Here is a 16,863-nt window from a genome sequence, read left to right as displayed (position 1 = left end):
TGCCTAGGAACAGCCATTTAGACACTATGACAAAATGATGTCTATCTGATTAAAAAAAACTCTATTTGCTGAGATTTGGTTAGCTTTTCACATCAGAAAAAGCACTACTAAAGCCTTTTTTATCTAAACCAGCTGTTAACTACACAAAAAAATATATAAGCATGCCAAACTACTCATGTTATCAAGCATTAATTGGCAGTTAAAATTTCATTAGACAAACTTTTTTTGACAAAGTTTCCTTTTTATATGCATTCTATTTCTTTTTATGCATCTGTAGAAGGAATTTATGGTGTCAATAAACTTTTCACGAAGTCAGTTGTATTTTTATCTTTTAAGTTTTCAGTCACAGCCTTAAAAATCTTAGTGCAAACAAAACAAACCAGTGACTAAAGCAGAGTAAACAATCCATAGAAAAATACATTGGCAAACTATTTCTCCTTATGAATTATTCAGACCTTTGGATACTTGTGAATTTTTCGGGCTACAACTACCTTATAAAATTTTACCATTTACTAGTAACAATAAATTAATCTATCACTGTCGCTCCTAGGAGCCGACAGTCTTATGGCAACACCTAGAACAAATTGTATCCCAAAGGACTGCTTTGCAATCAGTACCTTTGCCAACTCTCTTTTTAATTATCTGTAGTTTAACATGGATCACTGATAGTGTACCTTTGTGTTTCTCCTCCCAGACCGGACAAATATGACAAAAAGAGCAAACACTTATCTGACACAGATGTCAGGAAAAAATGCTTTCCTCTCTTGCAAACAAGACCAAGGAAGAGTGCACAGAACGCGTGTATTTATAAACAGATGTATGAAAAAATGCATGAGTTTTAAAAAAAACAAACTAATTTTCACACAACAGAAAAACCAAGCTACAATAGCCAAATTAATTGCTGATTGCATGGTCATATGTACATATTTACAGTGATGGAGACACACTGTGAATGAGGCTGTAAGGAATGTGGTCATTCAGTGGAGACCACTCCAGACTGGTTTGTTATCACACTCCATTGAACCAGCTGCACTGGGCTATACAGGTGTAAGGCAGTAACAGCAGTCATTAAAAACCCGTCTGCATTACAAGAACAGACAAGATTTTCTGCTGATTTCTCATTGCTTTTCATCTCCTTTTCTCAGTCACACAGATGATCACTCAACTCTGCACAGCAGGAAAGTTTTTGTGGCATTGTCCAGCTGAAAAAGCTATGGCCTAATGATTAACCACAGAACAAAACTGCAGCTGATGACTTCTCCAGCCCTCACTGGCCTTTTCGACTGCAAACACAGGCAGGCAAGGCCTTTAAGGAGTAATTAGATACTCTTCCTGCCTTCCAACGCTGCTGTCCTGGAGTGTGCAGATAAGTGTTGTTTGCAGGATGTTGCATGCCTCCCAAACCCCTCCAAAGAACACTAAGAGGAGTCCATAGGACACGTCTTCGTGGAAGGGAGTTAGCAAAACCAAACTGATACTCCCTCTTCTCTTAAATAAGTCAGCCTGTTCCTGCTGAGGCCCATCTTTTGGTAGGTATCTCAGCAGCAGGACCGGCAGCTAAATGGAGTCTGGCAGCTAGCTCGGAGGTGCACAGAACACATGTAACAGCCAGACCATCTTACTGAAGATGTACCCTTCCTTCTGCACAAAATCTCTCCCGTTTGCTGAAATGCCATGGAGAGAGGAGCCGCGTGCTCATCTCACATCATTGCTCTTTTCAAGGCTCCTGTCACCTTGTAGACCAAGGGTACAGTGGCAGAGCTAGAAGAAGAACTTATTTGTAATATACACATATGGGCACAGGTTTATTGCCCTCATAACCGAAGTAGCTGAAGGCAACCAGAGGCATCCTGCAGCACAGGAGGCAACTGGGTTGCATACTGCGTGTCTGGTGTTACTCAAAGCTGTAATTTAAAGACTTCACTGAGCACTTGACACTGCACTAACACTTGTTTGTGGATCAAAGTGGGATCTGCTTGGACTGATCATTCTCCAGTTGATTTAGTAGTGGCCAATACTGTTTAGCTCACTGTGATTTTTTTTTTTTTTTTTTTTCATACTAAAATGATAGCTTTTTGCACTTCTGGTGACAAAAACCTATGTAAGCTCTCTGTAGATGCCTAATTAAGACCTGGTTTCCTCACAAAAATTAATTAAAATATGTCAACTATATTCAGGACTTTTTTTGCTTTTTTAAACCCAAAATACATAACTTTGAATGGTTTATTCTCCACAGAATTGGAGACAGCATTGTGCTGAGCTTAGAAAGACAAAACCAAAAAAATTAAAACCCCTTACTGCAGGAGCAGCCTGATGCTTTGGCCAGGACTGGTCTGCATCTAGCTGAGCATGCTGGCCTGCCTCCAGCTGAGCCACTTGGCAGTTTGCACCACGCTGGGTGCCAGCTTCAGCTTTAGGAGAGCTTATTAGCTTTGAAGGATGTTACACACTGAGCCCATAAGAGTGGCAAGCTCCTCTCTTGGCAATTCCTGGAATCCAGAAATTTGAGCAACAGAGTGCAGGCATACACAAGTAGTTCCACATGGCTCAGCTCACATCCAAAAAGGTTTCAGCTTAGCAACAGCCATACAGGGCCAGGGGGAGATCACAAAGGGCTTTTGCTTTTCCTGCACTCTGTTTCTCTGTTGCATGAAATTGAATGTTTACTAGATTGCACACTTAAGACTCCAACCAGCTACAGATTTGAACACTAAGGCACTGACTGTGGAAAACTTCTCTCAGTATCCAGTATGTCTGATGTTACCAAGTCCAGCAGGATGTAAACCATTTTTTTCATATATATATTCATAAAAAAACATTACTACACACACACACCAGACCACCAAGCTGTGTCAGTACCAGGTCTTTTGGCATTTCTGGTCCTGAAGGATAGACAGACATTCAAATAATTCTCCATAAAGCTGTTGAGTTCAACATGTTTTTCTAGTTCCAGTTCTGCAGTAGTATCAATAGTTTCCTACAGTGCTGTACATGAATTAATAATCCTTTTCAAACTACCTCTACGCTTATGGCATGGCCAATATGCAGCATACATCCATTCAGCACACCTCATTGTGAACTCTGCTATAAAAGTTCCTTACATGGGTGCCTTTCCCTCCAAAAATGACAATATAGTATTTATACTTCTAGACTAGAATAGTTCAGTTGAAAGGGACCTATACTAATATGACTGTTGCCACATCAATTTAGGAAAGCTGGGACCATGCTCCTTTACCTACATAAAGTATACAATAAGACAAAGCACAAGACAGTTTAGGCCGAAGTTACACAAGGGTTGAGAAGATGTAAAAACTTAAGAGTTCATTATATGTCCCTTCTTCTCCCCTACTCTCAGCATGTCACAACATGCTGCCCCCTGTGAACTAGCTCAAGGTACAGGTTCAGCTTTATTTGTTCAAAGATAATCTGTCCACAAAACACTTAAATAGTGTGATTTCTACATAAACAGCCTTGCACAGATTTTCAGGTGTGGTAGTGGGGTGTCAGTTGTTAGCTAATCCATTTCAAGTATTTTGAAACATCAGTATCCAGCCATAAAAACAATGCTGGGGCTAGTTCTCAAGTTTAACTAAATACTATCTTACCCATAGCACCATCCTTAAGGTTTTAACATTCCATTCACATTTGGTGCAATTACGTTTTGAGCAGTTCATTAAAATGACATAATTAACACAGCATAAAACAAAATGAATACCTACATTTCTCTAAGTCTAGCCAAGTCCTAAGCTTCATCTTCCAGTTTACGATATTATAGTAAGAACATGCCCATCCCTGTACGATATTATGGTTTCAGGTATGCAATTTTTGGCCTGACACGCTGTGTTAACTTGATTCTCTGCTAAATTAGGGGTTAAGGCTATGAAGACAGGCTGACAGAGTTGGGATTGTTCAGCCTGAGGAGGAGAAGGCTCTGGGGAGACTTTCTAGCAGCCTTCCAGTAAGTAAAGGGCCCAGCAGGAGAGCTGGAGAGGGGCTTTTTATAAGGGCATGTAGTGATAGGACAAGGGGGAATGGCTTTCAGCTGAGAAAGGGTAGATTTAGATTAGCTATTAGAAAGAAATTCTTTACCGTGAGGGTGATGGGATACTAGAATGGGTTGCCTAAAGAAGCTGTGGATGCCTTATCCCTGTAAGCATTCAAGGCCAGGTTGGATGGGGCTTTGAGCAACGTGTTCTACTGGAAGGTGCCCCTGCCCACAGAGGGGGGTTGGATTAGATCTTTAAGGTCCTTCCAACCCAAACCATTCTATGATGCTATAAGGCTGATCTAAGCAGCCACTTTCTGGACCCGATTTACACCTATTTCATGCACACATTTACTGATCTATGAGCAGTAAAGATTTTAGTTGCACCAGCTTCAGCTCACAGCTGCCACGTCTTTTGTGTCGCAACAGGTTATGAGTGGTCTTACAGGTTATTGCATTTAGATATCTGGCTCACCACATGCCTCACAACCAGGATATGGCACTCGGGGGGAACACTGAAACCAGCACTGACACCCAGAGAAAAACCCACAGAACCAGAGTTTTTTGTGGCCCTTTCATCACCAAGACATTTTGTTCTTTCCTTTCAGAAGCAGGTATATTAACGTATCATTACCTAGGAGCTGGTTGCTCGCTACAACTCTCAGAACAAGTAGGTACAATTGCTCTTCATCTGTTTCAGTGCATATTGACCGTGCTCAGTGTAAGGAGCCTTGAGCCAAACACTTGGTAACTTTCCTACAACTGTTGTAGGAGCCACAACCTTTGGCATAGGGAGCTTGATCAAGGGATCACGCTAAGTTGCTACAGTCAGTTCCGAGAAGACCATTTCAGCAGCCTTAATGATCCTTTCTTGTTTGGTTATTACTGCTAATCATATTGATCTTAACTTCTTGACATTTCCAAATTCTTCAGGGTCCTTTCTGTAACCTGTGTGCTAGGATAGCACTCACACAAAGAAATTCATTCATATACTATAGTATTTACATAATTTACTGATAAGGAGTTTGAATTAGATGTATGTTTATTGACTTTGCGAACCTGCTAATGAAATCTGGCCTGCAAAGTGCACATCCTCTCCCCCTCAGTCCTCCAAACATGCTACACACAGCAAAGCGGCCCCTGTGCCTACATTCCTACATGTCTGCTCACCGGACTCCAGAAATTTGGTGCTCACTTCATCCTTTTTCCATCCAAAGCAAAAGGATGACCTAAGGATTTGACTTAATATAGTAATGTCTAATATGTTATCATCTTGATAAGAATTTCATACTACTGCCTTCCGACTATGTTGCAACATGTACGTCAGAAAGGACATTTATTATAACAAGCTCATCTATGATCAATAACATAGTAAACCATTATAGAATCCCTTTATAAGCTATAGGGCAAGTCAGACATGATTTCTGCAATAACTTTACCTTAATTGTCCATGTTCCAGGCTCTGGATCTTTGACATTTACTACCTTTGCAGAATTGTGGATATTTAGCAATTCGTTCAGTCCTGATCCTTTACTGATCTCCTTGCCTGAAAAAAAACAGGGAGTAAATACAGTATTGAGTAAATACAGTATTGCCTAAAAAAAAAAGAGCATAAATACAATATTGTTCTTCTCTGCTGATGTATTCTTGATATTTGACCTACTTGCTTTTTAGCAGTCAATGACATTTACAACAGTCAAAATTCCCTGTAATTTTGATAATAAAAATGATGTGCTAGAATACTAAAAATGTTCATTCATTTTTATTTCTTTCATTCACTTGGGAAATTTAATACAGTCTGCAACAATACAGAGCTGTGGGAAACCCAGAAACTGTAAGCAAAACAAATTCTCTTCTTCATAGAAGACACCCATCTCTCAGTGAAAGGAGACAGCACAGAAGCAAATTCCCTCAAAGCAGATCTTAGAACAGATGTACCCTAACCTACCTGCCAGCTGCTAGCCCACTCACTTTTCCATCCTCTAGACCTATTTCAAGCACGATAAACTCCACTAGTGAAAATATTGATAAGCCAGGTTCTCCTAGCAGAGAGGCATTAGCACATGACTAAGGGTGGGAATGCTTACAAGATCCTCACAGGGAATTTAGCCTGTTAGATGTCATAGATAGCAACAGAAGAATACAAGTTTTCATACTGCACTGTACCACACTTTATATGTACGCCCATGCACACGAATACATGAATACTTGTATGCAGGAGCTGGTTCTCTGTTCTCAAGGCTGACTACAGGGTACCACCAGCACTAAACACACATCTGGTTCTTTCAGAGTGCTAAAGGGAAAGGTGAAGTCAAGAATGGGATGTCCCAATGTCAATTTTTAAGTCCTTATTAGACAGACCTCAACTAACTGTTGTGAAACTATGTGGATTTAGAAGCTGACCTATGAAAAAGGAAAACAAATAGATGGGGTCAAAGCTTCAGCTAAGCCTGACGGTTGCACTCAGGACTGTGCGTGATCAGGGTTTGAAGAGAGACATTCTGAGCAAATTTATTTCCTGTGAACAAATACGAATGCCTCAATGGAGGACAGATCAGATTATATGGCAGGGAACCCATCCTGTGCATAGAATATTTCCAAAATACTAAAACTTAAGTTATATCCTTAGCCCAAAGTCATTCAGAAAATTCATAATATGATCTGGATTTATTTCTGGAGTGCTGTTCCAGATTCCTAAGGCATCAACATAACAATGAACAGCAGATTTGTTCAAAATATCTTCAGTTACAAATTAGCATCCAAATTTGTCCTTGCATTCCCCATCACACGCTGTTCAGGTAGAGACGGGCACATGAGACAGGGTTTGATCCTGAACGCTGTCATAGTTCTAAGAATCCAGATCTTAGGTTACCTTTCACTACACAAAAAATAACGATCATGTATAACCTCTAAATAACAGTTCAGTGACTACATAAATGCATGAGAAACAAAAGTGTCCAGAAATTTGGAATCCAAAGACAAACGGTAAGAAAGTAGACAAAGGGGATAAGCAATCAGAATAAGGAGGACTTCCAGTATCCTCCAAGTCAAAAAAAAAAAGGAACGTTGGGAACAATTTAAATATCCGAAGTGCACATATCTGAAGATATTTTATTTTTAATTTAAAAATAATCTGAAATCTTGATACTGGCTTTCAAAGTGTGAAAGACATTTGTGAATCACAAACATGGCCTTCCCTACTGGAGACAGTAGAAATTATTTGTCTTTTTCATTCACTTTTTTTATTACCACAAAAGAAGGTATAAACTACTTCACCTAATGGATCATGAATTTCAATTGATGGTGAAGGACCACTCAAGGACACTGTAACCTCTTTCAGACTTGGATCAAAAGGGATCTGCCAAGTATTTACAGCCATAGTCAAATGGTCTGTAGACAAGAGATGCACTTTGGAGGCTTGAACTGCTTCTTCAACCCATTTTAACACCTAGAGGAGAAAATAACAGTTGTTATTATACTGTCAACAAGTATATTTGTAATACTTTCTGCTGAAGTACTGTCCCTATTGTCTTGTAGAGATTCCACGTTAACTTCTATCATAAGAGAAGATCACTACCTTCACCTATGATCCTCTCGTCTGATGACACGCAGCTACCACATCACCCTGAGTAAACACAGTGGGAAAGGACTTGCCTAATACAACCCAATGCATCCGTTTCAATGAAGAGATTCTGGAGACAGCACAAACAGGATTTCAACTTGTATCATGAACACACAAAAGCACAAGAAAGAATAGATGACAGCATGCCAGGAATATACAGGAAACAAAGCACCAACATCAAAGCAAAGGTATGCTTCAACTTCTACTGTCCAATGTGAGAATCGACATACACGATATGACAAAACAGACAGCCTGGAAAAACAAGGACCAAACCGATGTTGTCTTATCAATGCAGTTATCAGTTCTGAAGTGAGTAGACTTATTTGCCACATTAGGGCAAATATATGAAAAAAAATACTAATACTTAAAAGACACACAGTTTTGATAGAAGATACTACTGAAGCCATGATCAATGTGATGTTTAAAGGAGTACAGACACCTGGATACATCACTATGCAACATCCACAGGTACACTTTGAAATGGAACTGGGGATACAAATCTATGTGTATTTCTGGTCATCAACTAACGATTACTTGCCTGAAGCAAGGAGGAAAACTCCCTTATCCAGAGGTACTGAGTAACTGCCATCTTTGGACTTTTATAAATTACTTTCTCTTAACACACCTAATATGAGTTAATATTAGACACAGCATACAAGTCAGAATAAAATGTAACAATACTTTAGAAGATAAAACCTTGTGACCAGACCATACTGGTCAGATTAATACTATGACCTGGCCTGAGAGAAACTGGGTCACACAAGTGATGCCAAATTTCCCAGAGCATTTTACACAGGTTTTACCTCAGGTTTGTGGCAGGCAAGAGGAGGCAAGATGGTATGTTGCCCAAGTATAAAATCAGAATAATACAGGCAGATGACACTACTATAAAATTTGTTTATACAACCTGCTTTATCCATGTGGTTGGTCTCGGTGGCAAGGTGCTGGCAGCGGGGCGGCCTCTGTGAGGGGAGGCCAGGAGCTGCCCCACTGGACACGGCCCAGTCCCAGAGGGTTCGGCAGCAGCACCCCCACGGCCACAGTCGAGCTCCCCCGCCATGCTGCTGGCACCACTGCGGAAATGTGGTTAAGAAAGGGCAAAATGCCATGTAGGTGGGGGTAGGAGTGTGAGAAACAGCCCTACAGTACCCAGGTGAGGGAAGGAGGGGAGGCGTGTTGCTGGAGCAGAGATCTCCTGCAGCCGGAGGGGACACCACGCAGAGCGGGGATATCCCTGCAGCGGTGGAAGACCCCACAGCAGAGCAGATTTTTCCTGACAGGGCTGCAGCCTGTGGGAGAGACCACAGTGAAGGAAAGCAAGAGTGTGAGGAGGAAGGAGCCGCAGAGAGAGAGAAAACCTGATGTACTGACCACAGCCTCCATGCCCCTGTGGCAGTGGGGCAGGGAGGAGGAGTCGGGAGCAAAGCTGAGCTTGGGAAAGGTATTCGTACTTGTCTGTTTCCCACTACCTGAATGAGTAATGAAATATCTCTTTTAATTGGCAACAAATTAATCTTCCTTAAGTCGAGTTTGGTTTGTCCTTAACATTAATTGGTAAGTGATTTCTCTCTTTATCTCAACCCAGAAGCTTTCTCGTGTCGTTCCTATTTTCTCCCCCTGTGGCTACAGGGAGCAAGGGAGCAGCTGAGTGGGAGCTCGGCTGTTAGCCAGGGCTAACCTGCAGCAATCAGAAAAACCCAAACTCCCCCCCAAAAAACCTGGCCTATCAAAGTTATACTACATCAGCTCTGTATGTCACAAAGCTGCAGCATATTTTTTTTTAATCCCATTGAAGCAACGTTGGTTTCGTATGACGTTGCGAGTATGAGTCACAGTAATACTGAATCATGACTTTAGGTTACAGTTAACCACGGCTGCATTCCGAAACATCTTCTAAAGGAGCTTTCGATTATGCCAGTTCAACTGGTTGGTGCACAAGACTTCGAAACCAACAATAAACTAACCTGGACATGACATCCCTCAGCAATGGGGGACTCAAGCTTAAGTCCTTAGGTCTAGGACCTGACTCAATACACTAGGTCCTAAAAAGCCTCATTTCCTTGACTTGTTAGGCATAATTTTTCCATTAATAAATGAGTTATACCATAGGTTTCTGTGCGAGATAGCTTTGTGACAGAAACTAGATTGCAGCCTGTTTTAAATAAAGCATATGGATCTTACATGTTATACTACGAATGTCCAGCAACCTTTGGGTAAATGTGAAAGAAGTTTAAGCAAGTGCAGGGCATTGTTCAAAATGCATTTGAAATGGTGGGGACATTTTCATAAATTATTATCCCTCCACTCCTACTAATGCCTCACGTGAGACACGCTGAATGCTCCCAACACACTGTGAAGTGAAACGGCACTGACCATGTAACAGTGTCGTGTGTCCTCTCCACAAGGGTCTGCATAAGCAAGGTACTTAAGCATACTTTCAAAAAAACCATACAAAAATCACAGTAAAATCAACTGTACTACTCAAAGTCCCTGAAGTAATGTGACCCAAGAGAGAAATATGGTTTCTGCAACAGCTAGTGCCATCAACTATTCAGCAACTCTGTTTGCTTTAGACAGGCCTGGAACAGGAATCACAAGGCTTCAAAAAGATCCAGCTTATTTTAAGTTTTACCTCTAGAAGTTACATATTTGGGTCCAAAACGCTTCCAAAAGAAATGTCAATCTCTTCTACTTGCATATATTGAGATGAGTACAACACTACTTTTGGACCAGGTGTATGGAAAAATTTCCTTATAATGCCAGGATCTTAAGTCCATAGGTAAGTTTTTAAATTACCTGTAAACATTAATGAGTCTACACGAATTTTTCAGAAGAAAGGAATTTTCCAGCCTAGCTTAAATTCATTTCAAGCGACTTAAGCAAAATAAATCAAGTCACAAGGTAAATATCGTTGCAGGAGCTTTGCCAATATAGATAAGAATTGGAATCACATTGATATTTATACACTAAATTCTTTCTTAAGCTCAGAAGGGTTAATATTACATAGCTCAAAATTTGGTAAAACGCCATTTTAACACAAATATGACAGGGGAATTTTTCCAAAATTATTGGTTTTTATGTTTTTTTATGTGTCATTCCAAAACTACTTTTCATTTAAACAACAAAATTAGTTTTTAACAATTTTAGCTTCTGTGACACATTTTTGGGGTCCTTAATCATCATTACTTCATCCCCAACCCATGAAGACCAACCTGCCGTGCTTCTCCCTGAGCAGAGCCGGCAGGGTGAGGATGCCAACCCACCTGTTCAGCGCTCCTGGGCCAGTTCTGGTTTATTACTCATGCCTGGGAAGGGTTCAAAGGTCCAAGCCTTCAGCAGCTTAGCTCACTCTCACACTCCAGCCTCACAAGACAGGATTCTCTACAATTTGCTTAGTTTTCTATTAAAGCCATTATTTCACAGCGAAAATCAGCTAGAACAGACATCATAGGTGGAAAACACACACAATTCTACCTCGGTAAATCTGCAAGCACTACTAAAGCTTCCAAACCACCTCCCCACATTATAAACCAACACAAGACATTGGTTCAAGATTGCTCTAAGCTGTTCCTGCATTGAATGTGAAAGGATTTAAGACTGTTAGAATTACAATTATAAACTTACTAATTGAGAGCATACACACATACATGATCTCAGTAATCCCAAAGCACTTTGTTCACCTTTGACAACAACTGCAATGAGAAAAATCCATCTTAAAAAAAAAACAACACAGAGTACTGGCAATGACACTATTCTAGCAGCTCTTACCAAAAGATACAAAACAATGCCTAACAGCAGTCACTCTGGATATAAAATGCACCTGGAGCCAAATTATCATCTTGCCATTAGTTACTTCCCTGGGGTGCTCAGGTTTTATATACTGTTTTTCATACGTTGTCGTTCACGAGTACAGCCATGTAGAAGAATTGCTTCTGAGGTGAAACCAGCATTAAAAAAAAAAAAAAATCCTCTTTTCTCCTTGCAACTGCTCATTCTCCTTCCTGAAGTTCACTGCCCCTACTTACCTGTTTCTGGGGTCATGCTGCAAGCCAGACCATTAAAATCTTAGAATAATTAAAAGGATCTGGATCAAAAACAACTCAAAAGAGGAGGAAAGTGTCTTAAACCAGTCATCAAAAACTCCATAGCACACAAATTCAGCAAAAGGATTTAAAGTGGGTCCTTCCAGCTTTAAAACTTTTTTTTGTGTTTGTTGTGAGTTTTTTCCCTAATTACTCTTAGTCTACTACATGGTATTAATTTCCTTTACAACAGATCTCACTTTCACACAGCACAGTTAACTTCAAGTCACTGCAAGACCAGGCTGCTTCTACAAACTTGGGAGGCAAGCGGAAAAGCTCTCCAGTGGGAAGTTTATCAGCATGCAACCATTTATTTCAAAACAAAAATCTAATCAAAACGAGTACTTTTACGAGCCCCAGATATCCTTTTTGGCAGGCAGGAGAGCTAAGCCATGGAAATTGTTCCAAAAGCTCACTTTCCTTCAAAGGTAAATTATAAAAGGCCTTCTAGCCTATCACTAGAAACACAAGCAACAGTTATTTAATGATGCACAGCAGTCTAGTGTACTTTAAGAGAAGAATAAAGAACGCTTTCAAATTAGAAAAGGAATTTTCAGTAAAGTGAATCCAGTCTTCTACTCCTCTCCCCTGTCAATGACAAAGAAGTCATTTCAGTTAACCATCAAGTCAATTCAGACAACACTCTGCCACAAAAATACCAACATCAATTCAAATAGCCCGGGGAAAAGAAGAGCCTGCCTTGCACCCCAGCTCCTCACAGGTCCACTGCTAAAACAACCAGCACACATGGCAACTGTGCTGCTACTTGGACTGTCAGCACCTCTTGGGCATGTTCGGCAGGGATCAGGCATCAATGATTTTTGAGTGTGCAAGGGAATTAGCTCGTTAGGTTTTGGTTCCTTTGTTAAGACAATCCAGCACAGGGTTCACCGCATGTGACCAGGCTGGTTTTTGTCAAGGTGAGGATACACCTTACCAGAAGTAGGAGCTAAGCCTCCCTGATAAAATCAAGTAAATAGTTCATCGGTACACAATCAAATCAGGTCAAAAATCTAACCCGATGGGCGCATATTCAGCTGTCTCAGACTCCGTTAATAATGGAAAACATGGGTCCAAGGGGTTAGCTTCCATATGCTTTGTCAAAATTAAAGTGCAATTGAACTACCACGACATGATCCAGATGTCTGCATTAAAAACACAAATAAGTTTGTATGCATTCATAAGATGACGCATTCCAGAAGTTGTAAATCACAGTGATTTGATTGATTTCCAGAGGTGCGTACTGAATGTGATTCCTTATGGCATTTCCCAGTGCAGCTGGGGAAGTTTCTCAATAAAACTACTTTTTAATAAAGACAGAGAGAGATGATACATCTGAGACAGAACTCTTTGAACATACAGCTACCGCTGCACAAAAATACAAAAAATAAAAATAGTGCTAACATGACCAAAGACCACCAAAATCGCTATCACTAGATTCTTTAAGAAGTCTCAACATAGAGAATATTACATTTTCTTTCCAAAAGCAAAGGTAACATTTTCCTCCATCTCCACCCACCTCCCCCTCTGCTCCCATTTTTTACTCTCTTTTTACAAATAAGAACATTCCTTCAAGAACTTTCCAAATCTACTAGACCAGTTTAAGGTTTGAGTTAGCATGTAAATGTGAACTTAACACAGTTAGTCTCATTTCTTTAAAGCAGTAACACACACTGAAAGCAAAAACAAAAAATCCAAAGACAGCCCAACCAATTTTAACATTCCCTTGCTTTCAGAAGACTTCAAAACAGCAGCTTCAAAGAAAAAAAAAAAAAAAAACAGCAACCCTCAGTCTTTGATTTTTAGATCAATTTAAGCCAGCTGAATTTCAATTAAGAGAATTTTCAACTGAATGGTTGAGGACATGCTAAGTTTTGAGGTCCCTGCCGCAACCAGATAATTTGCAGGCAACGAAAACAAGTTCTGGAGAAGTACAAACATTAGAACATTACCAAGATCCAATCTGAGCCCAGAACAAAGAGCTCAGACTTTTCTTTTTTAAATCTTTACCATGTTGGGTTCTGTTCTTAATGAAAACACTCTTCCACTATACAAGAGCTTCCTAGACACCTTTACTCATCTGCTGTAGTTTGATAATTTAGCTAATTGAACAGATGTAAAATTAAAAGAGGAGCATTGCCACAGTTTCATCTCAGATGCATAACAAATTTCAAGAACACTAGGCTTCCATCTGTGTATCTTACAGAATGAGAACGTTTAGCTGATCTTGAAGCACACCATGAGGTTCTTCTATTTCTGATTATCTTTTAGTCTTAATACACACACTTAATTCTATTATCTTTCCTTATCTTTCTGAGCACCTGAAGTGGAAGGTGACAGGGTCCTGTCAGCATGGATTTTTTCCAAAGGAGGTAGGGGTTAGTCAGCTGAGCTGTTTCACCCAGTTTATCTTTAATGAGAGTTTGGTCTTCCTTCTTTCATTCCAACTGCTAGGTAGTCAGATGAGGACATGAATACAAACCACTGCCGCGATTCTAAAATAAGTACCTCCTACCATTTGTTACATTGGGGGAAAAAATAGTCTTAAGAAGAGTTTACGTCTTCCACTTTTGAGATCTATGAAACAAAAGTAATTAGGGCTACAAAACTGTAATATTTCTGAAGAGCAGGCATACACATTTTATATTTTGACCTATTGTGAATACAAAGTAAAGTGGGGCTGGCTCAGGATCTTCAGGGCAGCCCAGCCAACACTAAACATTGGGCATGGGCACTCAAGCACACATCACACCAGCTGTACCTGACCTTAGGTATATGGAAATGTATTTCCTTATATAAAAACATACCGATATAGTTATACAAAGTATGATTTTTAGACCCTCTGGTTCCTAGAACATTGACTAAGTTGACAAGGGTTCTCTCCTCATTCTTGTATTTTATTGCTTCTGCAATTACTTTGCGTAACTGCCAAGTTGTTACATTAACCACAGGACCTTAATCTCTTTACGCTCCTTAACCACAAGGGAATCACCACCACATTTCTATTTTTATTATGCAAACAGATATAGCAATGAAGTACTTAGATACTACAGCAAGTGCTGTAAGCCTTAGCTAAAATTTCAGTTTATTAACTGTATGCAGGCTGGTTGATGATCCTGAGGCTACTTTAGAGTTCTCTTAGAGCAGAAATTGCCCTTAAATAAAATGTATCATTCCAGGTAAGATTTAGGTTGTGCAACTGCCATTTTAGAAACAAGAAAGCAAGAATATCTTCAGTTTTAAACCAAGTATATATATGAGAAGTAGAGAGAGTAGCAAGAGCAAGCAAGGGTCTTTCAATTCAGAGTAGAACCCAACTTCAGTTTTTGAGAATTTTTCAAGTTCAGAAATGAAAATAGAAGGCAACAGAACGACCCAGCTGCCTTAAGTCTGGCATTAACTTGCTTGTATAGTTCAATTTTTCTGCAAAGTTCAATAGGCAATTCTGGGAGATCCATTTCCCAACCCTGTCATTCCAAAGAGGTTTGCAATACTGCTGTAACACTGATTTGGAAGTAGATGATTTTTTTTTTTTTCTTTGGGGACCCTTACAGAAAGCCCCAAAAACAACAGCAGCTTTTGTTGTTCTGCCAAAATAGGACTTGATTAATATTATTAGAGGGGGAAGGGCAAATACAGACATAGTTCATAATACTTCTCCAGAGAATTTGCTCTTGCAACCTGCCCTGATGTCAGGTCATTTCTTGGAATGCATACTGAAACCTGGAAAATCTATGGAGCATGGTCTGTATTCCCATCTGTTTATCCTGCGTCTCAAGAATATTTCTCAAACAGTCAAAGCAACAGGATTTGAAGTTAACTGTTTCGTTGCTCAAGTATATGTAGGCTAATACTTCTAACCAAAGTGAAAAATATTAAAATAATGCTTTTTAAATGCATGTCTAACATTATGAGACAATGCATGTGAAAATTCTACTATGAAAATAAATTGTAAGTTATATATATAAGTATAATTACACGTATAAAAAACACACAACTGAAAAGTTCCTTAGCATTGCATCTCAAGCTCTTCAAAGCTAGCAAACAAAAGATTTAAGCCTGCCTGCTTTCAAATGTCTTTAAAACATCCTTTTCCAGTTGTTTTATGACAATCCTTACACAGATGATCACTTTTTTACCCCCAGAAAGTCCAAGTTCAATACAAGACAGAGAAAGGACAGCTGTAAATTTTTTTTCCCCTTCCTAGTTTGGCATTCACCGTACAATACATGTCTTCAGAGTAGAAGCATACTCTCCAAGGCAGCATTCAGCCACGCCTTCCATGAAACCATTCCTTCTTTTTCTGTGAAAATGGATACTGACTATTTGGGACAGAGAGAAGAGAAAGGAATAAATAGAGCTATGCAAGAAACCTTAATTCTATGCTGTAATTTTGAGCTTTTGACTTTGTCACCTTCCTATTATTCTTGTAAAGCAACAGAGGGGCATTTTACATTTTTAACAAAGCAGTACAAAATTTAGAATTGCTTTCTCATGTGGCATCATCCAACATACGATTGGTTCACACACACTACAGACCCTTAACACTAACCTGAGCCGTGTAGGTACAACTTCTAGGTTGCCATCCTCTGTGAGGACTAACAGCCAGGAGAAATAGAGTGTTCTTCAGTGGGCTTAAGAGACTTCTGTTCACAGCAAAACATTCATGAGTGTGAAGAATACTGAACTCCATTCCAGATCCACATCATCTTACAGACGTCAAGCTTCTGCACCTTCCCCACAAGAATGACCCCTTTTGCATCATTCATTTTAACATGTTCCATTACCAGTCTCGCCCTATCGGTCTTCAGTCCCCTCCCAATCTCCTCTAATTCACAGGCTTGTCACCCAAAATCCAAACCCTTTTTCACCTAGTCTCATCCACCTTTGAAGTCAACAATATCCCCTTTTTTTTGCCAAAGCCAACGCCATGTTTCCAGTCTCCTTCACAGTCATTCTCAGTTCTCCTCCCATCAATGTTCTATATATGGAACATCCGATTTAACTTTACTTACTTTAAAAATCAGTAAGAAAGCTGTATTTTTAAGCAGTCTAGGGAAAATTTTTCCTTCTTATAGAAAGGTTAGAATAAGAAAAATCAAGTAAGTGTTTCAATATTAAAAGAAACTGAAAACTACTACTACGCACTAGCTTATTTCTTGTGAACTCCCAGC

General features: G+C 39.7%; 1 protein-coding gene across 1 annotated transcript in view; it reads right to left on the bottom strand.

Moving 5' to 3' along the window:
* Positions 1-16,863, bottom strand: part of HMCN1 (hemicentin 1) — a 202,539-nt gene that overhangs the window by 143,760 nt on the left and 41,916 nt on the right. Inside the window, exons 5-6 of the mRNA XM_056356040.1 lie at positions 7,262-7,433; positions 5,425-5,531 (exon numbers count right to left, since the gene is read on the bottom strand). Of these exons, the coding sequence (XP_056212015.1) occupies positions 5,425-5,531; positions 7,262-7,433 (279 nt within the window). The remainder of the gene's footprint in view (positions 1-5,424; positions 5,532-7,261; positions 7,434-16,863) is intronic.

This window comes from Falco biarmicus, chromosome 11, assembly GCF_023638135.1.
Source record: "Falco biarmicus isolate bFalBia1 chromosome 11, bFalBia1.pri, whole genome shotgun sequence".
NCBI classification, from domain to species: Eukaryota; Metazoa; Chordata; class Aves; order Falconiformes; family Falconidae; genus Falco; species Falco biarmicus.
Note: the sequence above shows the minus strand (reverse complement) of the source record. Positions and strands in the feature narration are given on the sequence as shown.